At 34.6% G+C, this 25,243-nt stretch overlaps 1 protein-coding gene across 2 annotated transcripts; it reads right to left on the reverse strand.

The window, feature by feature from the left end:
- Positions 1-7,370: 7,370 nt before the first annotated feature.
- Positions 7,371-18,572, reverse strand: LOC132698195 (uncharacterized). 2 transcript variants are annotated; one of them, XM_060664136.1, is made up of 7 exons: positions 18,400-18,572; positions 15,683-15,888; positions 15,458-15,617; positions 10,962-11,094; positions 9,045-9,226; positions 7,593-7,610; positions 7,371-7,464 (listed from the first exon to the last, which is right to left on the reverse strand). In XM_060664136.1, exons 1-7 carry the CDS (start codon positions 18,530-18,532, stop codon positions 7,385-7,387), a joined length of 912 nt encoding a protein of 303 aa, XP_060520119.1. In that variant the 5' UTR covers positions 18,533-18,572; the 3' UTR covers positions 7,371-7,384. The 2 variants fall into 2 exon arrangements, with proteins under 2 accessions (XP_060520119.1, XP_060520125.1); XM_060664142.1 differs by having other exon boundaries at positions 7,377-7,464; positions 15,683-15,908.
- Positions 18,573-25,243: the final 6,671 nt, after the last annotated feature.

Below are 25,243 nucleotides of genomic sequence, written 5' to 3' on the forward strand. Positions count from 1 at the left end.
CGAACCGATCTTTCCCCTCCACACCCGTCCCCTATCGCACACACGCTCGTTCACCTGTTTAACGCGAACAAGTCGAGATGGTACCTGTTCGGGGTACCGTTCGGGATAAGCGTCGATTGGGGCAGAAAATCTCATATCTGTAGTGGGTAGAGGAAGAGTCAACTATTCTCCGAGTGGTATAATACGACCAAAAATATAGTTCATTTATTGCTTTGACTTTTTAAGTATTTTACAGTACCTTAACCGTGGTAAAACCCATCCCAACAGATGTTTATTCTGCATTAAGTAGGTCTTACCTCAGCTGAACTGTAACGAATTTTTATTTGAAACGTAAATGGACCGTTTTATTTTCGCATAAGTAGAAGCGTTTATTATAACATCAGGTGATATGTATCGTTCTTAAGAGTTTAATCTAAATTTCAATATGTTCGTATATATTCCAGTCAGTACTTATTTATGTACCTGATTCTCGAGCTTTGACCCTGCGAGGCTGTTTTTACTGGATAGTTCTCCTATTTATCCTACAGGTACGTTTGGAAATAATCATTTTTATCTTGTATTTTTGTGTCTTTTACTTATTTCTTAGATAAATTATATTCGCTGTAGATAAAGGTGCGTCATAAGAATACATATAAATAATAGTAATAATAATAATATCTTTATTATACCACATATTTAGAATACAGTCAGTGTATTATGAATTTCGTCAAGTAGGTCAATATAGATCATGCAAATGAGGTAGAAAATTACATTAAAAATTGTATATAATAGAAATATATGACAAAGCACAACAATACAGTGATGACAAATATTAATAGGTAAAATATTCGTTTAAATTATAAAAACAGTTTTCTAGGAGGAAAAACTTTAGTTTGGATTTAAAAATGTTTACTTTAGCTCTGGGGACAGTCTATTGTACACTCGAATACCGGCATTCGTAAAATATTTTTTTGAAAATTATAGTTTATTTTTTTTATGAAGGAACACTCTTTGTTACATGTATTATAGTCGTGGAAATCTCCGTGTTTTTGTAAGGTATTTTTATTTTTATATACCCATAAACAAACTTCTATTATGTATACTCGCTAGAGGCAGTACTTTAAACTCCCGGAAGAGGGGCCTGCACGAACTATCAGGCGACACTCCAGCAATACCGCCAAGGACTTTTTTTTAGGATTTGAAAACAGATGTCGCATGACTTGAATTTCCCCAAAAGGGAATACCATAGAGTAATCTCGAATAGATGTGAGCATAGCAGAAATTTATCATGCACTTTCCAGTCAAAACAGTTTTTAAATTTTTTATTAGGAAGCAATAACTTTGAAGAAAGTAATTGGGATTGAGTTTCCCAAGATAGGGTTTCGTCGAGCTCTAGTCCTAAAAATTTAGCGTGCTTTTTTTATTTCAACGGCCTCCCCGCCCGACCAGACATTCACAGAAAGGTCTTCTTTGTTTTGTGAACATTTGATATATCAGTAGACTTGTTTTTTGGACATTCAAAAAGAGTTCGTTGGTGTTAAACCAGCTATTTAGCAGTACAAGTGCTGAATTAATTCTGTTTTGAAGAGTTTGATAACAGTGTAAGGAGACTAAACTTGAACAGTCTTCAGCGAACTGTGATAGACCCGAACTAGGTAGGTGAGCAGAAACTTCATTGATAAAAGGGATAAATAAAACAGAGCCAAGCACTGTACCTTGAAGTATGCCTCTATCTACAGATTGGACCTGAGATTTTTTAATTTGACACAAGTTTCCCCTCTCCTGCCTTGTTTCAACATACTGCCTACGATTTGTTAAGAACGATCTGAACCAGTTCAGAGCTGTTCCACGAATTCCGTATTGTTCCATCCTATTCAAAAAAATTTCGTGGTTCATACAGTCAAACGCCTTGCTAAGATCACAAAATATACCAGCAGGGTGCTCTCCAGATTCAATATAGCCTATAGCATGCTCCAAAAATGAATGGATTGATTTGGATTGATCTACCTTTTCTGAAACCACGTTGATTTTCAGACAACATTTTGTTTTTACTTAAATAATCGGTCAAGCGGTCAAATATTTTAACAAAGCGTGATGTGATTGCTATTGGACGATAATTTTCTGCAGAATGCCTGTCGCCCTTTTTAAAGATGGGAGCCACACGCGAAACTTTCAGGGCTATAGGACAAACTCCTTCTGTTAATGAGGAATTTATCAGGGAGGTCAATGGACTCAGGATATAGTCGGCACACTTTTTGAATATTACAAAAGGCACACTATCAGGGCCATAAGAATTTTTATTTTTTATTTTATTTTTTATTAAGTTCGATATTTCCTCTTGAGAGAAAGGTCTAATGTACATACTTTCAGCGAAGCTTCCAATTACATCTAGAAATGAATTTTTGTGCATGTTAGATGGCTTCTTAATTTCGTCTACTATTTTATTCGGCGCTTCTATAAAAAAGTTGTTCATAAAACTGGCTAAAGCTGCCGGTTCCTTAATCTCAAAGTTCTTTGGCCGTTTATTCCTTCCACTTATCTCAGACACAATAGACCAAGCAGTTTTATTTTGATTGTCTGACTCTAAAATTTTTCGCTCATAGCTAAATTAAATTAAATTTATTAATTTTTTATGTTTACTTTTCTCATATTTATATTTTTCGATGGAAATACAGCCTTTTTGCGCAAACTAGCTGATTTTTTAGGTGTTTGCTATAACTCTTTACTGACGCGGCAACCCATGATTTCTTGTATAGACATTGAAATCGGGTTTTTAAAGGAAAATGTTTGTTAAAGTACCACAGGAAAGTAGAGTAAAAAACGTCAATTTTTTTATCAATATCACCGGACCCACTGCAGACGGCCGACCAGTGTTCTTTAAGTAAATCTGAATGATATTATTGCAGTAATTTGTAAATATTAAATTAAGAATAGATGAACAACCATTCTGGTTTCTTATTGTATCTCTTACGTTATTGTGAAGATTATAAGATTGCATTAAATCAAAAAAGTTAGTTTTTTCGTAGTATGTTTCAAATTCGAATATTCCGTGTATTATCTGAATACGATAAATGCTTACTAGTTTTGACATACCATCGAACATTTTACTAAGCAGTGAAACACTACTTTATGTATTTGAAGTAGAAATGAAACGATTCAGATAATTTAATTGAAAATGAAAATATAACCTATAAACGCAATTACGTTTTCTTTTACTGTAGAATTGGTTAAAATTTTCCAAATTTTAAAATATAAATACAACGAAAATGGAAAGTTAATTTCATTTGCAGTTTAAAACCATTTATACTTAAGTTAAATATATCTATATCGTTACAGTGGCTAAAGCAGAATCTTGACCTGAGGTTTGGGCTGAAAAAAGATAGTGGATGTGGAATGCGAAACTAATAGCTGTCCCCTATAACAATTGGATAAACTAAATTGCAAATCTGTTTCCATGAATCCTAAACACTCGTGTTAACTATACAGAATTTCTTAAAGCCATTCACCAAAGCTGGAGTCATTATGCTGTACGGGGTGTTCGGAAATATGGAGGAAATATTCAACGTGGTAAAATAAAGGCAGTAATTAATTAATTAATTAATAAAATTCATTTTTATTAATTTTAACGCAGTCATTACAAAATAAAATTATTTCAGAAATCTGTCAAATTTTACCTGTAAATATGATTTTTACACAACAGGACTTAATGAAATTTAAAAGTCATTGTCACAATCCGTTAAAAAATAATTTATATTAAAAGAGCTTAATATGCATTTTTGCTATAGAAGAGCAAATCGCAATGCAGATCAAGCACGGCGGCTTTATATCGAGGCGTATCCCAAGAGAAACGTCCCATCTGCTAAACATACACGGAAGACTTGATGAAAGAGGATCATTCAAATCAGATAACATGAATAAAGTATAAAAGGACCGCTGCAAGGAAAGATACAATACTACAGGCAGGGATAATAGATCTTATAGAGCCTCATTTTTTTAACGGATCGCTTAATGGGGAAATGTATTTGCAATTTTTCCAAGAGGAAGTACCACCTTTGCTGGAAGAGGTACCCTTGCAGTGAAGACAAAACAATGTGTTTAATGCAAGATGGCGCTCCACCCCATTTTACATGGTTGTACGAATGTATTTAAATCAGGCTTTTGAACACCGATGGATAGGTAGGGGCGGACCTCTAGTTTTTCCGCCTCGCTCACCAGACCTTAATCCGATAGACTTCTTTTTTTTTTGGAGCAGTTAAAGCCTCTAGTGTATGAAACATCTATAACAGTTATCAATGATCCACGACAAAAAATAATAAATGGTTTGTCTTTCGCGTTCGACAGCATTTTTTTAAAAATACAAGAAAATGTTTAGAAATGAACGGCTGGAAGCACAAATCTTCAATGTCCATACCTTCCAGCTGCTCCCAGAAAAAATCAGATATCATGTTTCGATAACGAACACCATTAACTGTAACAGCGTTCTCCGCATTATACTCGAAAAAAAAAAGGGCCAAAATGCGCAAACACTCACTTTTTGAATAATCTCTCTTGGAAGCCACCAACGTGAAAATGTGCCTCATCACTAAAGATAATTTTCGTTGAGAATTGAACCCCGTGTTCTCGTATCCATTCTGCAAACGCGCGGCGCTGTTGATGATCTCGAGGTTTCAACTCCTGAGTTATTTGGACATTATATGGGTGTAGATCCAAGTTTTTTTTTTTAAATTCGCTGTGTGGTTGAATACGTAAGGCCCACTTGCTGCGATCGATCTATTGGTTTTAAACACTCTTTTATGTTCGTTAATGCGTTTCTTGAAGGATTTTCCTGTTTGGCCAGACAATAGTATTTATCCGAAACCTATTACAGAACACTAACAATTTAAAACAATTACATACATAAGAGAACCCAGTGAAAAAGTTTCAAAACATTTGTCAAAATATGGTTCAAAAATAGCTTTCAGAACCAACAACACAATAGGAAAATTTTTAAAAAACAATAAAACGAAGCTTCCAAAATCTCAAAAATTAGGTGTCTACAGGTTGAAATGCGGATATTGTCCTAAAATGTATATTGGATAAACAGATAGATCCTTCAAGAAACGCATTAACGAACACGAAAAAGCGTTTAAAAACAATAGTCTAGAGTCTAATTATGCTACACACTTAAACACAGAAAAACACATTTTTGATGACAATTTTTTATATTTTACATACAAGTAGAAAATTAAATTTATTGGAAGCCATGGAGATTAACAAAATGAGACATTCAAATGTATTTCTTAATGATCAATTAGATTTAAATACCTCTCCATTATTAAACTTAAATTATCACAACATTCATGTTTCGGTATATATAGTAGGAGGTAGTTTATAAATATTACATTTGATAAAGACGCGGTGTTGTCGAAATAATTGTCATGTGAAAATATATAATTTCGCGAAAATGTGAACTTTTAGTTCTTATTTATTTTGTTAAATGGTTTTTCATCAAGCAAAAGCCACCTCAGTTCAATGGAGGAAGAATTTTAGTTTTAATTGGTTTGATTTTGACGGTATCCAGAAGATTTGTAAATAAATATTATTGCACTGCTATAATTTAAATACACGCGCTACCAAAGCGTCAGTTTTCTATTTCGACTGGCTAAAATCAATGTCGCAAGTGACAGAACTACAATTTCCGGCTGACAGAGTCGAAAAACATTCGCATATTTGCCAGTTTTGGTCGCAGTCGTAGAGAAATACAAATAGTCGCGGCTTATTGGTATTAAGAACGTCTCCAAAATCGGATGGGATTCTTGCGTCCGTTCATGTGACGCAATATTCCATGCGAGAACACAAACTTTACATGGATCGGTTTAGTATGTGGGCCGATGGCGGAGCCATAGGCGTAATTCCGATCGTGGTTGGCCTAGAATCCAACAGATTGCCGCGTATTAACGTTTTAACGTCGTCGGTAAGCCGTCTCGGTGACAAATCGAAGGAAGTTTCTTCACACGTGGCGCCTTACGTTTAAAGTAGGAACGCAAACGGAAACGAACAAGAAATTCTTATTTGTTATTTATATTTTTGTAACCTACTCCTAGTAGACATATCGGGGATGCAAGGGTCACGTTGGCCCTGGAAGCTTCCACTTCTATTTCCCTCTATTTTACCGAAGATTCACGAGTATCTACGCGCGCTCATCACTAGTGCTTCGCTATAAAGTAGGAGAACCGAACCCATTATTTTTTCCAGGCGATCACGCGATATTTTCTTACACAAGTTTACATTCAGTTATGGGTATCAGTCTGTATTGTGTTTCTGTTTGCGTATCTTAATCTTGTTATATATAAAGGTAACATTTTAAAATAACAATATAATTTTTTTATTTAAAAATATTTTTAAGCCTTTTTACAATAAAAAATCATCCAGGAAACTTGCGGAGTCATGTACAATGGGGCAAGCGATGAGTTTGTTATACCGGCAACGCGATATTATTATTATCGACGAAGAAAAAAATAAAGTACAAGAAAATGAAGAAAAAGAAAATGAAATTCGAGAAAATGAAGAACAAGAAAATGGAAGTAATGTAGTAACTAGATGTTTCCATAGGTGACATTGTTAAAGTTAAAATGAGTAAAAGATAAATATTTTAAGTATAATTAAAACAATGAAACTTAATACACGATGGCACAGCACACATGATACGTCGTAAAGACTTCTGTAGAGACACGGCCGGAAGCGTTGCAAAAGCTATATTTAAACGTTTTAAATCCCGCAAAAAAACAGCAAAATTATTTCAAATACCGCACTTGCTGGCTGGAGATTTTTATTCTGCCTGGCTGAAGTGTGAAATGGAAGCAAAATTTTTAGCCGATTTTCAACAAATTTAGTGGAATCCCTAAACGAAAGCACTTTTTAATCAAGATGTGATTATGTCAGCAATATTTGATCCAAGATTCTGATGATCTCTCAGTGTGATATACTTTGTGTGTTTTTTTTCTTTTCTTTTGTTGATGTATGTACGTATCTGTTTTTAAAGTTTATATTTTAGTGTTCTAATGTATTTTTTTTTACTTGTTTAAATTATCCGATACTGTCGTTAAAATTATTATTGTTTTTTTTTGCTGTTTTTTTTGTTCTATTTTCATTTTAATTTTTTTCTTACTGCAAAATTAATTTTTTCTTTTATTCATTTCTGAAAAGTTATTTGTAAAATCTCTGAGTTCAGCTGGAAAAGAAAATCTACGTTTCTGCTTGATACAATGTGTTCAGAAAATTCTCGATCATTTTATGTGTACATAAGAACTTTCATTTTGAAAAAAAAATGAATAAAAAATCTTTTATTTTGTCTTAATGGTTTTACATATTTGATAGCAAATTAAAAAGAAGCATAAAAACAATATCATTTTCTCCGATAATTTATTTAAACAAAACGTCCATAGACAATAATCAACAACTCAATTACACTTGTAATTAGTAACATGTCGGATACTCGACGACATCCTGAAAAAAAAAACTAACGAAACCTTCGAAGGCGACAATTTATTTAAATTTAAATAACAAATAAAAAGTTTCGATTCAGTTTAAAAATATTTCTGAAAATATTTATTATTTCATAATAAAATGCTCACCCTTCCCCGCCAAGGTTGCTGCAATCAAAAAAACGTTTTTTTTATCTAAAATAAGCATGGTGTACTGTTATACAAAAAATGACATTTTTAATTCCAATAGATACAGAAAAGATTATACACTGACAATAAAATATTACCGTTCGAAAGCCTACACACTTTTCACAAAAGCTTTTGGTTATCCAAAGTAAAAATTATACCTACTTTAAAAAACCGCTCGGTCAGGGAATTTTCAAAAAGGCAGTATCTAAAAATAAGAAAGGAAGGAAACAAAGTTTCCATAAAAAAAATCCAACAGAATTAAATTACCTGAAAAATAAACATTTAAAATTTGAATAATTTTACCTGCTCTGAAAAGGCACTGCTTGGTTGTGACGTCACACCGCTGTATTGCGACATAAAAATAACACGTACAATAATCAATACTCATTGACAGAACCTCGTATTTAGTTGTTTTCGAAGAAAGTTGTTTAATTTTGTTTAATAGTTTTATGAAAGGACAATCAGACAATTTACCCAAAGTTGTCATATTTATGGCTGCATCATACATTAAAAATTCGGAGGATTTTTCTTAAACCGATGTTCGTGGTGTGAAAGATAGCAAGTAAGTATAAGTAGTAATGTAAGGTGACTTTATAGCCACAGGGAGTTAATTCGACATTTAGTTTTAAATTAAAAATTTAATTTAAGATTTCGTTTAATTTTAAAGTTGTCCAACTTTTAACTTTGTGGTTAAATTAAATTTAACTTCTCGTTACCAGCTTTTATACATTGATATTATAATGCTTCATTTTTCTGCAACTATTTCGGAAAATAAAATTAATTCTATATATCATTTAAACATAATGAGCTGTACAAACACCAGTAAAAATTTAATATCATTTATACACACATGATCTTGACAAATGTGAATGTTTGTGCACTTCGTAGAATAATCGCTACACCTCTTCTGCATGCTTTTAGTCATTTAATTCTTCGCTTTTTGTTTTCCGTTACCCGAATGAAAGTTTTATCTGAATTTTTTAAAGTTGAACTCGTACAAATAGAAACTATACGGTGTTTATAACAAGTAGTTTCTTAAAAACGGAGACTAACGATGTAAATTTGGCAAGAAATCAATCAGTGTTATACTTATAACGGGCCGAGCACTTACCAGCGGTGTGACGTCACACCGCCTACCGCTCATTCTGATTTGTTTGAATAATTCCAAGTTTAATTATTTATTGTGAAGTAAGTATCGCGATTTAAGGCTTCATATTTGGTATAATGTGTTTTCATATATAAACACACATTTTAGTAAAATAAAAAAAGAAATGGGCAAGTTCCCTATTGCACAGTACTTCTGTCCTCGAAATTTGTCAAAAATTCATACTTATAACTTTGATTTTTTGACTTATTTTAACTGCAGGTAAATTTCCAATAGCTGTAAAGTTTTGTGATAATTATGTAACTTACTGTCGGGATAATACAGCAGACTTTTAATTTTGACGTATCCCGTGCCAGGAATTTTCAGCTCGCAGTGTATTAATGTGCCCAAATCCAATTCCGACACTTTTTCAGTGGCCACAATGAAAATGGTGTACCTTCCAGTGTCCGGATCTTTTTTGACATCCCATTCCATGATGGACATGCGCGTTCTAATAGAAATATAAAATTAAAACCATAATAGATAATATAATATACAGTCGGTCAAGAAAGTCTCAGTACACGTAGTATTTTTTCAGTTTTCTTTTAGTTTCTTTTTTCAGTTACATTTGATGAGAAATATATTTCGAGTATATATCGGATATCTTATTAAGAGTAATAAAAATAAAATAAAAATCGTTTGAGACACATAAATCGCTATTCAGAACTGCAGGTAGAACCGTTAATTATCAATATTTTATCAAGTCAGCTTGTATCAAATTAAACAAATGTTATACTTGGTTATTTTGACTTTTAAGTCAGTGGTTTTGAAGTAAAAGCAAAATGAGAGCTAAAAATTGCGAAATTCCAATTGCGCTTCGAAAAATCATAAAATAAATAAGAACTAAAAGTTCAGATTTTCACGAAATTATATATATTCGCATGACAATTGTTTCGACAACACCGTGTCTTTATCAAATGTAATATTTACAAATTACCTGCTAGTATATATACCGAAAAATATCAATAAAACCTTAATTAATGTTGTTGTGAAAATTTAAGTTTAATATTTAAATCTACTTGATCGCTAAGCAATGCATTTGAATGTCTCATTTTGTTAACCTTCACGGCTTCCAAAAATTAATCTTTTTGGTCAGATGGTCGGCACAAAGTTTGGGGGAAAAAAATACAGCTTTGAAAACTAATATGTGTGTCCTATGGTAAAGCATGGTGGAGGTACTGTTTTATTGTAGGGGTGAATGTTCGCTAATGAGACAAGCAATTGAGCTTTTATTGACGAAAGCATCGCTATTTGAACATCCTAAAGAATAATTTAAATCAAAGTGTTGAAAAACTTAACCTTGAAGAGCGTTATTTATTCCAACAGGATAAAGATCCTAAACACACTGTTATGCTTATACGTCACTGGATGATCCACAATGTCCGCCAACAACTTCACACACCACCACAATCTCCGGATGTTATCCCCATAGACAGAGCACCTGTGGGAAGAATTAAAGCGACGAGAGAAAAAACATCAAGTTACCGGTAAAGAAGACCTCAAAAATAGGATAATTGAAGAGTGGGAAAAGACATGGCCAGAAGTTGCAAGAAAGCTCGTTTTACGTCTTTCAAAAAGCATATGGCAATTGTACAATATTAGACTTTATGAAACTTTTCAAATTATCAAAAGAAATAATAGTGTACGAAGACTTATTGGACATAGTTTCTTGCTTGTTAAACTACCTTATTTTTATTTTATTTTTATTACTCTTAATGAGATTGCCGATATTTACTTGAAATATATTTATCATTAAATGTAAGTGAAAGAAGACACTAAAACAAATCTGAAAAGATATTATATGTACGGAGACTTTTTTGACCGACTGTATATTAATAAATTAAATTATTTATTTGATGAATGGCGTTGTTAAAACGTAAAGAAAAATATAGTAATTTTACGAAAGGAGGTAATTGTAAAAATGTGTTATTTGAATTTTTGAGCCATTTACTTTGAATGCATTAAAAAGTTGAGCAACGGCTGATAAGGACCAATCGTGTTTTTTTTTTATTTGATGGTACTTGAAATACGAATACAATGAAGTTTGCATGACAACGACATGGTTTGTTATAATACAATGCTCAAAACTTTGAAAAAAAACTGCTTTAAGAATGCTTAATCATTATAAATACAATGCAAATTTTGCAGAGTATAAAATAAGACCCGAAATCAGTCTGCTTACTCACTTGCCGTGGAAATCATTTTTGAGATCTTTGAAAAGCAAGAGTTTCGGTGATGGGTACACGTCCGTTGCGAAACACGTAAAGTTTACAAACTCGCCTCTTGTATTTTTCTTTATCGCTAGATTTTTTTCCGGCTCTGTAAATAAACGGACTAAGAATTATAACAGTCTGTCACGTTATTACAGGACAAATATTAAACTGAAACATTAAAAAGGCACAAATTATTTAATAACAGAAGAAACAGGAAGACAGGAAATGATAGAAAGCAAAGTAAACCGACCAAACAAGAATAACTGGAATTTTGGTATAGAAAGATACAAACCCTTACGCCTGTCGATAAAAAGGGATTTGATGATATATATTTAAACGTTAGATACATGTTAAACTGAAATAATTATGAAGAAAAGAAAATGTTTTGACAATTACATATTATTAACACGGAACTGAGGTGGCTTTTACTTTATGAAAATTCATTTAACAAAAATAAATAAGAACTAAAAGTTTAGATTTTCACGAAATTATATATTATATAAAAATTATTTTAATTGTTCCGACAACACCGTATCTTTATCAAATGTAATATTTACAAACTACCTGCTACTATATATACCGATAAATGACAATAAAACGTTAATTAATGTTGTTGTGAGAATTTAAGTTTAATAGTGGAGAGGTATTTAAATTTATTGATCGTTAAGCAATACATTTACAATGTCTCATTTTGTTAATCTCCATGGCTTCGAATAAATTTAATTTTCTACTTTATGTGGCTGTATGTAAAATATAAAATTCACTATCGAGATCGAACAAGATAACTCTATTAATGTTTTAGACTTAACTTATTACGAAAACGCAAAGCAAATTAGATTTTTCCATCACAGTCATACATAACATAGAATCACACAAAATGGCTGCATTTCACTCTTTTATTCTCTTTTATATACAGAACTTAATATCATTAAACAAATTGCACTGAACACCGGTTACAATCCGTCCATTATCGATAAAATTATAAATAAAAAACAAATGCAGACAACGGTAAACTCTATTTATCCGAAACCTAATACAGAACACGAACAATTTAAAACAATTACATACATACGAGAACACAGTGAAAAAGTTTGAAAACATTTGTCAAAATGTGGTTTAAAAATACCTTTCAAAACTAACAACACAATAGGAAAATTTTAAAAAAACAATAAAACGAAATTTCCAAAATCTCAAAAATCAGGTGTCTACAGCTTGAAATGCGGATATTGTCCTAAAATTTATATTGGATAAACAGATATATCCTTCAAGAAACGCATTAACGGACATAAAAAAGTGTTTAAAAGCAATAGTCTAGATTCTAATTATGCTACACACTCAAAACACAGAAAAACACATTTTTAATGACAATTTTGATATTTTACATAGAGCCACAAAAAGTAGAAATTAAATTTATTGGAAGCCATGGAGTTTAACAAAATGAGATATTCAAATGTATTGGTTAACGATCAATTAGATTTAAATACCTCTCCATTATTAAACTTAAATTCTCACAACAATAATAATTAACGTATTATTGTCATTTCTCGGTATATATAGTAGCAGGTAGTAAGGTGGGATATCATCCGTTCGCTTGTTGAACTCCGACTGGAATCCTGCAGACGTTTCGCCAAAATCTCACTTGGCATCTCCAATGCTCGCGCTCCGAAAACACTTCGAACACTGGGAGGTTATCGGCGGTGCGTGCGGTATTTATACTCTGCGCCGGAGATGGTAACGGTGCTGCTTGTGCGTGGGGGGAGGTGGCTCCGCCCCCTGAATTGTCGCGTTGTTAATTTCGCCCGATCGTAGTTGCGATGTCCCCGTTGGCTGCTGCGCATCGCTCTGCTGTTTGATTATCGTTCTCCACGTGTTGGATAAATGCAGAGCGTCGTCTCTCGTATTGAGGTGTGCGGACTTTTCTATTTCGATGGCCTCTCGTATAATCCTAGTCCTAAAATCAGGAATATTAGCTATTTGTTTGCAAGTGCCGAAATCAATTTTATGGCCTGTCTGATGTTGGTGCTGAAACAAAGCAGATGTTGTTTGTTTGTTTCTTATGGCTAAACGATGTTCCTCGAGCCTGGCTGAAATCCTTCTGTTGGTCTGTCCCACATACGTCAGGCTCCACGATCCGCATGCTACACTGTATACTCCTTGGTTTTCCAGAGTAATTTTTTGTTTTGGGTTTCTTAGTATTGCTCCGATGGTATGGTCAGGTTTGTATGCCGTTGATATGTCGTGTTTCCGTAATATTCGGCCGATTTTGTCAGTAACCCCCTTGATGTATGGCAGGACAGCGATCGATCTTCGTTGGGTCTCGTCCTGCACTCTCTGCTGCGGCTGTTGTTGTTTACTGATTGCCTTGCCGATGGTGCGCCTTTGGTATCCGTTTTGTCGAAGACAGGTACTAATTTTCTTCAGTTCTTTATCTCGGTTCCTCTCGTTTGTGAGCCTGAAGGACCGAGCAATTAATGTATTTGCCACTGCCTGTATCTGTGATGGGTGGTGATGAGATTTAGCGTTCAGATATCTATTAGTGTGTGTTGGTTTTCTATAGACAGTGTGTTCCAAGTGTCCATCTTCGGTCCTTGTGATGTGCACATCTAAAAAGGGCAGGTTGTTATCCTCTTCAAGTTCTATTGTAAATTGAATCCTTGGGTGAATGGAATTCAGATGATCTAGGAATTTCAAAAGCTCCTCCTTGCCAAAAGGCCATACAACAAATACGTCATCAACGTATCTTGTCCGTAGTTTAGGCTTCAGATTTGCCTTCTCTATTGCTTTCTTTTCGAAGTAAATCATGAAGAGGTTGGCAATCACAGGTAAGAGAGATGATCCCATTGCTGCTCCGTCTATTTGTCGGTAAATTTTCCCGTTGTGCATAAAGTAAGCGTTTTTCAGGCAATGTCTTGACAAATCCATTACGTATGGCGGAAGATCTTCGTTTTCTTCTATAAGCAAGAGTGCCTCTTCTACTGGAATACTCGGATATATTGAGGTATATATATATATATATATATATATATATATATATATATATATATATATATATATATATATATATATATATATATATATATATATATATATATATATATATATATATATATATATATATATATATATATATATATGATGACACTATATTCCGGGATATCATCCGTTCGCTCGTTGAACTCCGACTGGAATCCTGCATCCGACTGGAATCCTGCAAATCTTGCATCCGACTGGAATCCTGCAGACGTTTCGCCAAAATCTCACTTGGCATCTTCAATGCTCGCGCTCCGAAAACACTTCGAACACAACTGAGTGTAAATACTGAACATTGCAAAAAAATTAGTGGCGTACATCTCTTTGACAATACCATTTGATAGAATACCATCCGGGACGGTACTGGCTTCAAAATTTGAATCTAGTTAAAACAAAATTTGCCCTTTATCTTTATAGATAATGTTGCTAAACTTTATCAAAATAGGACACACAATATTGTAAAAAAAAATAATTAAAAAAAAAACATTATTTGATACCTCGTTTTCTATTTATATCAACGTTTTTTGTTTTTTTCTTCCCAGCGTTTTCGCGTGTTTTCTAAAACATATAGTGTATAGTCATAATTTTTAATTTTTAAGAACTGGGTTTCAATGTGTCTAAAAAATAAATATTGGTGAAAATAGATTTTGACAATTTTCATTATTGTTATGTTTTCGCTGGAGAACGTGACAAGATAAGAAAACAAATCAAAAAAATAACAATTTTCGTGGCCTATTCAAAGCAAATAATAAAAATTGCAAAAACAATCAGTGGCGTGCATCTCTTTGACAATTCCATTCGTAATCGTAGTGCTTTTAGTGCTTTGCCGTTTTACAGTAACTTAGCCGCGTAACCTTCGCAGGACCGTGGTAAAACCCATCCCAACATATGTTTATTCTCCATTAAGTAGATCTTCCCTGCGATGGAAATTAACGATTTTTTGTGCAAACTTGAAATTTTTATAGCGTATATAAGAAGAAATAACGCTGCACCAAAATTTAGTGGCAGTAATTCGGCAAGAGGCAGCTTAATATCAGTACAAAGCTGATCTAATTATGAAAAACAAGTAATAAAAGAAGAAAATATTTATTGAGGACGAATAGTGGCGTAGTTGATCATTGAACTGATACTTTAGTATTATTATATTTAATATTTTGTATATTAATAATGATACTATGTAGATATGGACGAAAAAGATTGAAAACATACTTATACCTGTTTGTTAGTGTAGGTAGATAAATTTCTAGGACGGTCCTGCAATGGTTACGGGTAAGGGTCTGATTGGTAGGGTGTTCTATAACGGCCTGCCGTTTTGGAGTAGTAGCCAAAGTCAATCACGGAGTCGGTTGTAAAAGCACTATATTTCTGGTCGAAGTATAGAATACCCTCCGCCCAAAAGTCGTATTTTACTTATATCAACGTTTTTCGCATGAAATTACCGAAAACGATCATGTTCTTCGTGCTGAAGTCTTCGTCAGCGATCGTCGAAACTTGACACTTGTACTCGCCCGCTATATCGGTGGTGGGATTCATAATCTTCATTGCCCTGTAGGCCATGTTGTGGTCGTCAGTGGCGCGGTAATCCAAATCGAGATTATCCTGAAAAAGAACGCGCGCCTCTGTTGATTTTATTTTTTTGTTTTAAACTCGCCGCCCGGATCTACCTTTAAAATACCGAGACTTTGTGGTTTTTGAGGCGGGATCCACTGGTACACGAGGTCGTCGTTTAAGTACCACTTTACGATTAAGTCGGTGTCGTCCGGTCTGACCGAATAGTTGCAGTCCAGGGTAGCTGGCCGTTTCGTGTCGTTCCTCACGGCCACCGGCACTTTCACGTAATTGATTTGAATTGCGCTTATCACATTCATCCCTACAAAGTTACCAAAATCCCTAGAAAGAGGCCAAAAAAATGAAGAAACGTAAGCAAAAGCGTGACGCCGCCACTGTCCCCGTAAACATTTCTCATTGAAATGTGGAGAGGATGAACTGGAACCATTTATTTGTTCCCATCTCCGTAAACTAAATAAATCATGCAAAAACACCGATAAATCTTTTTATTTATCTAATTGTTTATTAAAAAAATAATTAAAGGACATAGTAATGCCTACGCTTCACCAGTGTCGCACATATAATGAAGAACTTATTAGTGTAATGGGTAAAGTCTGTTCATAGATATAAGAAAGTGACTAACTCATACGAATTAAGGAAAGACCCGGGCAAGCTGTAAGAATGAAATATGGCCGAACAAGTCCGTACTTTGCTTAGAATTTAATTATTTGGGGTTTTGTTAGGAAAGATACTAAACAATGTTTATTTATTTATTTATGTACGTATTTATGTCTCAATCTAAAATAAAATTACAAATTATTTTTATTACCTACTTAAATTACTTAAAATTATTCACATAATATGTCAGTATCACTATGACTAATTATTATTTGTTCTATATTATTTGCAATATGGATATACGGTTGTTCTGCTTTTTCTATATATTTAACAGAATTTGCCCAACTTTGTGAAGGGATGTTAAAAACTTCGGTTTCTATAAGTTTGAGGGCTCTGGAGTTAATACGAAAAGATTTTTTGCATAATAATCACAGACGTATTCCTTTTGTAGAACCTCAATTAATTGCTTTTTGGTATAATCTTCGTGAAAATAAATGTCGTTATTATACATGTAGTTTTGGATTGTTGCTTTTGTCTCACGTGAGGAAGGGGTTTTAGTCAACTGTCTACTGTGTTTTTAAGCCAACTTTCAAATAAATCAGCGGTGGTGTCTTCATGGTATGAGAGTCAAATAAACATTGTTTGTAACTTCCTTAGTCTCAATAGAATAGTGTTTTCTACATTTGGGCAGGAGCATCTCCTGAGATACACTAGACTCGCACATATTTTGCACAATTCGCACACGATTCAACACACGCTGTATTACATACGAAATAAGAATGATTACTAATAAACTTAAACTAAGTAGTATACCAAACCAAGAATATTAAACACAGGTAGATATAAAATAATTTTATCTGCTCCCGTCTGTAAAATGCCTAATTGCCCACCGATCGAGCGTGCGGGAAACGTCGCTTTACCACGTCAGTTTCATTTCCCAGAAATCCGAGACACTTCGGACATTTCCGGGATTTTACCGCACGGATTTGAGAGCAATCGGATGTTTTCGGAGATATTTCCCACGCTTTGAATTTTGACGTTTGTCAATTCTGACAGTCATGTCAGTGCATGTATTCTTGTTGTTTTGCGAAAAAGTATCAATAAACTAACGGGTCACTCACTCGTGAGTCAAATACTGTTTACCGCACTGGCATAATATTAATATATTATGCAACAAGTTTGGTTAGTTTTAGTTTTAGTCACGAGTGACTGAAGAAGTTTATCAATATGTTGTACTTTATCGAGGACTATTAGTTATTGGGTATATTTTTGCAAAATAGCACAAAATTTTAGAGTATTGAGTAAAAAATGGCGGGTATATTATTAGACTTTTTATTCGACAAAGCTTACTTATTGGATTTACAAAAATTCAAAATTACAAATATTAAACTAATTGAATTGTGTTTCCATAAAGCTATTAGTAATTCTACAATGTCTCTTGTAATAGAATGACATTTTAAAGTTAAATGACGACTTAAGTCTCTAATTTTTGAAAAACGCTATTTGACGTCGTAAATTAAACAGTTCAACCGATATTAATTAAAACGAATTTATCAGCAAAACCATTATGAAACAATTTTTATGTTACAGATTTTTTTACTACTATTACAAACGCGGAAAACTTAATTTTGCCGTGTTGTGTTTTATATTTTTTTCTTATTTTCACATTAGCAAGTTAGTTTTTGATGCGCCACTGAGAGCGGTATACCAATGGTTTTTATTCCTCCCGTGGTATTGATTATGTTAACTAACCACCGATCAAAGGACCTAATCGAGTATGAAATCCCCAACACTTTCCGCAAATTATAAATAGCCCTCGCTGGCTTTGTCATCAGGCCTGCAAGTTAGCGGGTATAATATTATTTTAATAATATAATTTAATAATGGGAACTGAATAAAAGTTTAATAATAACTTTTTGATTAAAAAATAGTCGGTTTCTATAGACGAAAATGTAATAAATATGAAAAAAAAGCACCAAAAAAGTTTTTTTTTTAAATTACACTAATACTTTTAGAGTTAACATTATATGAAATGATGCAACTACGTCATAACACATTTTTTTTAGAAATAGGTCTGAATCTTTTCATTGATTTTTCAAAATATATAATGTTTAAAAAATTAGATTTACGGATAATATTTTAATAAATCACCTAAGATTCACTGAGAATGGGAGGGCAGAGGGACGATGCTTTAAAATATAAACTTTTTACTTACATTTGATCGCAAAAAGTAAGCACTTAGTACTCAACATATTTTCCACGATATTACTGCGACCGGTATCGCGAAATTTCGAATTAGAAAAAAATGCGAGCCTTTTAAGTTCAGTACGGCGCATATTCGAGTACATGCGTAGTAATGATATCTTGTATTTAAAAATTATCTCCGTTTCTTTTTTACTGCCAGTGTGTAGTAGGTGCAACGCACGAGGTTTTATTTTTAATTTGCTGTTGCTAATAAATAATATGTTCTATTATATTTATTCTATTCGAAAACCAAATTGCTACGTGGACTCGGATTCAATGCAATCGTGAAGATTAGCACTGAAGTTATAAAAGAAGAAAAGAAGAAGAAGAACGCGGTAACCTTAGTATCTCTGGCCGAATTGCCTTAGCAGTGGCCAAATAAAGCGTAAATAAAAAAAAAAAACCTTAGTATCTTCTAAACCTTAACCTTCATTCTAACGTGAAAGTTGTTTTGTTGTTTAAATATTACTCCAGTACATACAACATAATTCTCTAAGGTACCAATGGTTTTAACGTTTTACCATTTCCCGCCAAGTGCCCCTTCTCGAGGTGCTCTATTGGCCGCGAAAGCTGTTAATGTAGACCTAGATGTTCAGATCTTAAATTTCTTAAACGTCTTGTCACTTGTAGAGGACTAATCAAGGATGTAGGGGACCAAATTACGGAAGAGGATTTTTACTCAGAAGCGGTAGCTTATACAGGAGAAGGATCCCGGGCCAGGTTGATTAAGATATTAAATGTAAAAAGAGTCTTAAGAAGGAAGAAAATACTTGCTATTTCTGGTGAAACAGTAATGAAAACCATCCCCACAAACGATTATATTGTAACATTTGAAGGCAAATCATTACCCCAAACTGTAAATATTTTTAATAATGAAAGAGAAGTGGAAAAATATGTTAACCCGGTTATAATGTGCGTCAATTGTTGCAGATTTGGACATGTCAAAAATAATTGTAGAGGCAAGCCTCGTTGCGGTTTTTGTACAGAAGATCATCTTATGTTTGTTTGTCAAAAAAGAGAGCAAGCAATGAAAAAAATGAAATGCCCTGCAGATCATCTTAACAATCTGACTAAAACGTGTAAAATTCCAAATTGTGAAGTAAATCCAAAACCAAGCTGCGTAAATTGCAAGGGACACCACACTGCTACTGACTGGGGATGTCCCGAATACAAACGGCAAAAACAAATTAACGAAACCATGAGCTTCTACAACCTTTCTTTTTATGAAGCAGCTAAACTGCATCCACGGCTAATTAATGCAAACCAAGGCTTTACCCGAAAACCAGAAGATTTTCCTAGTTTAAATAAAAAAACTCAGAATAAACCTCCTCATCCAACAAGTCCTCAGGGCTGTTCCTCATATACATCAGTACTTAAAAGAAAACGGCCTGACACCCAATTTACCAAAGGGTATGATAAAGTAGCCCATGAACTAACTTTGTTACCCTCAAGTGCAAGAAGAAAAGTCTCATCTATACAAGTAGTTGAAAACTCGACATCAGAATCGGAAATGGAAGTAACTCCTGTAGGAAATGGCTGGGAAGAAGTATGCAACAAGTTTGAAGCTTTCAAAAAAGACGTTATGTCAATAAAGGGTATGGATGAAAATTGTGTCAACAATATCAAACAATATTTTGGTTCATTTGACCTACGGAGGGGGGGCGGCTGCGATGGCAGCGGTTGACCTACAGGGGTTAGAAAAAGCAAAGGTAATCTTATCACTAGTTTTAATCTAACAGTAGTTTTTACGTAACAAAACTAAGTTTAAGTTTTAGTCACAAGCGTTTTATAGTTGAGCTATAATGAATATCGTTCACTGGAACATTTGCGGGGCTGAAAAAAATAAAGATGCTATCATTAGAGTTATAAGGGATTTTAAGCTACAGATCTTATTGCTCAATGAAACCTTGCTCAAACCCAACACTAACTTTAAAATATCAGGGTTCTCTTCTGTAAGAGCAGATAAACCTAATGGTGCAGATGGTATAGCAATTTTCTTGAAAAACAAAATAAAATATAATATCATCGACTTAAGCAGAATTAATATACCAGAGAGGTGTCAGGTTATTCTTGTAGAGCTTGTCGATTTTTTTATTTGTTGTGTTTACAACCCTCCAGATATTTGTTTGGTCAGGGCAAGCCTCGATTCAATTTTCGATCTAACCCGTAATAAACCCGTCCTCGTTATGGGAGACTTTAATGCCCATAATCCAATATGGGGTTCCCAGGTCAGTTACTCACGGGGAATTAGAAGTGGGAACATTCTTTATGATTTCATTAAGGATCACGATTTGTGGGTACTAAATGATGGATCAGCTACTCGGCTCACACGCCCAGGCGTACACAGCGCTCCAGATGTAGCTTTTTGCTCCCAGAGACTGTCTGGACTTACTGACTGCAGGGTTCTCCAGGATAGAGTGAATAGCGATCATTTTCCTATTTTGTGTATCATCGGAAATAACCGTTGCAACTCAGGTTCGACAAGAAACTACACTAGCAAATATAATTTCAACAAGGCAGACTGGGAGAAATTTTCTGATTTAATCTCCACGAAATTTAGAACTTCACCTCCTATAAATTATGAGGATTTTATGAATATAATTTTCCTATCTATTGCAGAATCTGTTCCAATGCATAAACACTCATTAAACTACGGGGTACCTTGGTGGGATAATGAGTGCACCAACGCTATTAAAAGGAAAAGACAAGCATTCAGAGACTATAAAAACAACCCCTCTGAGACCAACTTCCTGGAATCATTAAGAACCCGGGCACAAACAAGACAGCTGCTACGTAAGAAGAAAAAGGAAGGCTTTGTCAACTTTTGTGAGAATCTATCTCCAAATACTAGTGCAAAAGAAGTTTGGAGCAGTATTAGAAGGTTTGCTAAAGGTATCAGGTACCAAAATTATCATTTTCCCTTGAATTTCTCAATCCCACAAGATATGTTTGATCTTTTGACGCAACCTCCCTCTAGGTTGCCTAATATCCCCGAATGTCGCTTCTCATCAGAATATACAGAAGACTTCCATATCTCAGAATTTGTCGCGGCCGTTAAAGGTCGGAAGAGCAAGAGTCCCGGTGTGGATAAAGTACCTTTCAGTGTGCTCAGCCATCTCCCTGTTGAAGGAGCAGTCTTTCTTATCAAATTTTTCAACAAAATACTTCGGAGGGAAACCACCATTCCAGAGACGTGGAAAACCCAAATGGTGATCGCAATTCCTAAACCGGGGAGAGACCCCTCAGCGTTATCGTCCTACAGGCCCATCAACCTAGCTTCTTGCATAAGCAAAACTTTTGAAATTATGATCAAAAACCGACTGGAATGGTTCGTAGAGAACCAAGGTTTAATAGACGTTCGCCAAACCGGTTTCAGAAAGGGTAAGGGAACTTTCGACAATCTTGCAGTTATCTCCTCAGAGGTCCTCTGCCGTTTGGCTCTCAATCAACTAGCAGCAATGGTGACTTTGGACATATCCAATGCCTACGATAATATAAATGTTGACTTATTGACCTCGGTGTTGGCCAAAATTGGAATCGCCAGAGATTTGACTTTGCTCATTAAAGATTTTCTCACGAACAGGAAGATACAAGTTAAAGATCCATCTACTAATACATTCGTGTCAGGCAGAACCACTAGCAAGGGAGTTCCCCAAGGTTCCCCTCTTTCTCCATTACTATTTAATATTTACATCAATTCAATCAAAGAAACAATTCCTGAGAACATAAGACTTTTACAGTTTGCGGACGATACCGCCTTGCTGAGTACTGGGACTGATGCCCAAACAATAGTGAACAATTTGAATAGAACTTTGCAAAATATACATATTTGGTCTTTGAATGTAGGACTTGAGATTAACCCCAATAAATCTGCAGCTATATTTTTTTCCAGGAAGAATTTCAAGGTTAATTATCTCCCCAGACTTCACCTCAACACTCGAACCATTGCATGGTCAAATTCCATCACATATCTAGGAGTGATTTTTGATCCAAAACTGTCATGGGAGTCACAAATTAGAAATATGATACAGAAAGCTTCAGGTGGGTTGAATATGATGCGATTTATAAGTAGAATCTGGTGGGGGGCACATCCCTCTACCCTTCTAACTTTTTACAAAGCTTATGTTAGACCCCATTTGGATTATGGAGCCTCTTTTTTGGGTGGTAGCTCAAGAAAGTCTATTGCTCAACTTAACAAAATTCAATTTGAGGCACTGAGAATAGCTCTGGGATATATGAAGTCCACACCTACTAACATACTTCTAGGGGAAGCAAGTGAAATGAATTTAGAACACAGAAGATACATGCTAGCGACTAAATCATTATTGAAAGCTGCCAGTTTAGTGGACAGTGAAACCTTAGCTGCGGTTAGATGGTTATATATCACCTATAATGAAAACTATTACTTTTTTCGGAAAAAGAGTATTCCTGCACTTGTGGATGCTTTTGAAAGAGTTGATTCACTGTTAGATACACTTTACAGGAGCCCAGTTTATCCCTGTTTTTCTTGCCCACTGCAGAACCTTTTAAGCTCTGTTCAAATCCAAGACTTAAAACTAAAGAAAGATAATAATAACTCCAAATTATTTGAAATTAAGAAGAGCGAGACTTGGACCCCAGATTTTCATTTAATTTTTACAGACGCCTCAAAAGATAAAGAAGGCCGAGTAGGTTTTGGCGTTTACAACTACAATACGAACCTTAAAATGGGACAAGGCCTACCAAGTGAACTATCCATTTGCTCTGCCGAGATATATGCTATTGGTCAAGCTCTTGATTGGATTGAATTCAAGGACATCAACAAAGCAGTCATCCTTTCAGACTCCAAAAGTGCCCTCGAAGATATCAATAAAACTGGGATGGATGCAAAGTCTAACTACCTAACCTTGCAGGTTAAGAATAAACTATTTACCTTAATAAAAACGCAAAATAAGGACATCCAATTATGTTGGATACCAAGCCATACCAGTATAAAAGAAAACGATATTGCGGACCAGATCGCCAATGCTGCACGCCTGGAACCACAGGAAAATATAAAATTGAGCTTTAGGGAATTCTTCCCTAAATTAAAGCATAACATCTGGAATGCTTGGAGCGACAGATGGAAACATATAGGATTAGGGAAAGGAGTTAATTTCACCTCACATTATTCTACTCCGCCAACTAAACCCTGGTTTCATAAGCTCGACCTGAATAGAAGAGAAATCACAACTATGTGTAGACTGAGAAGCAACCATTGCTGTTCTCCGGCTCACCTAAATAGAATCAAAGTCAAACTCTCCGGAGACTGTGAATGTGGAGAACTGGGCGATTTAAGTCATGTGCTGTTTGATTGTGCTCTTCATTGGGAAAAATCACAACAGTTGTATGAGTCACTCATTAGTGCTAATTTTCCTTCGCCTCTGCATATTAATTCCATTTTATTTCACCGCACTCAGTTGGATTTTGCTGCTAGAATTGTTTGCCGCTTTTTAGATGCATGTGGATTAAAACTTTGAATATTGTTTTCACATTTTCTAATTCTTTCGTCCATTTTTTTTTTCCTGTATAGCCGTCCAGTAGGATGATGGTATCACCCAGACCCTCTTTACGGAGGCATCCTTCATGGAAATAGTTTATTGCACACCACTACCGAGAAGCTGGCCGAATTGCCTTAGCAGCAGTGGCCAAATAAAGCGTAAATAAAAAAAAAAAAAACCTTATTATCTCTGGCCGAATTGCCTTAGCAGTGGCCAAATAAAGCGTAAATAAAAGAAAAAACCTTAGTATCTTCTAAACCTTAACCTTCATTCTAACGTGAAAGTTGTTTTGTTGTTTAAATATTACTCCAGTACATACAACATAATTCTCTAAGGTACCAATGGTTTTAACGTTTTACCATTTCCCGCCAAGTGCCCCTTCTCGAGGTGCTCTATTGGCCGCGAAAGCTGTTAATGTAGACCTAGATGTTCAGATCTTAAATTTATTTAAAAAGGAGCAGTTAAGCCCAAAATTCATTGAGGTAACGATACCTACAAGTATGTTGTGGTTAATATTAAATCAAAAGGTTTTAGTTAAATCCTCAGCACACTGTTCCCACACTTGTGGACGAGAATTTTGTTTTGTGGGATAGCCATGCCATAGGGCCCTACTTAGCAAGGGTATATGGCAAAGATGATTCCCTGTATCCGGAAGATCCGAAACAGCGAGCCATCGTAGATCAGAGATTGTATTTTGACTGTGGAACTTTATATCCTAGAATAAGAGCCATATGTGTAAGTCAAATATTTTGTAGAAATGAAAGTTCTTATGAGGAACATTTCAGTTTCCAATATTGTATCTTGGCGAAGATCACATATACGATGAACACAAACTACCGCTGGAAGAAGCATTGGGATTTTTAGATGTTTTCCTTGAAGGAAATGATTTTGTAGCGGGGAACAAACTGACTGTAGCTGATTGTTCATTAGTTGCTTCAGTGGCTAGTATAGTTGTAAGTGATATCTTATACCTTTCTTGTACTTTATCATAATAGAACATATTTTAGGCTGTCGGCTGGGATATTTCGGCATACAAAAATGTGAAAAACTGGATAGCCAGGTGCAGTTTAGCAATTCCGAGCTATGCCGAGGTAAATGAAAAGGGAGCTCAGGAATTTGGTCACGCTGTAAGATCAAAAATGGCACCTGGGCAACTTAACTGATATTTTACATATATGCTGTTTATTATGCATGAAGAGAGTTTGTTTTTGATCCCTCCCCTAAAATTTGCGTGAAGGTAAATTTAATTATTTAAGACTTTGAAATGGTTATAGTTCTTGAAAAAAAAAAAAATTG

The sequence above is a fragment of the Cylas formicarius genome, unplaced genomic scaffold, assembly GCF_029955315.1.
Source record: "Cylas formicarius isolate icCylForm1 unplaced genomic scaffold, icCylForm1.1 PGA_scaffold_10__41_contigs__length_53128322, whole genome shotgun sequence".
Classification (NCBI taxonomy): Eukaryota; Metazoa; Arthropoda; class Insecta; order Coleoptera; family Brentidae; genus Cylas; species Cylas formicarius.

What these genes read in the sequence shown, in the direction of transcription:
- LOC132698195 (XM_060664136.1), bottom strand. Translation starts at nt 18,532, where the DNA reads ATGTACTCGAATATGCGCCGTACTGAACTTAAAAGGCTCGCATTTTTT. An exon ending in CTTACTTTTTGCGATCAAAT is followed by an intron (nt 15,889 to 18,399) that starts GTAAGTAAAAAG and finishes GTAACTTTGTAG; the next exon opens with GGATGAATGTGATAAGCGCA. An exon ending in AAAAATGATTTCCACGGCAA is followed by an intron (nt 9,227 to 10,961) that starts GTGAGTAAGCAG and finishes TATTTCTATTAG; the next exon opens with AACGCGCATGTCCATCATGG.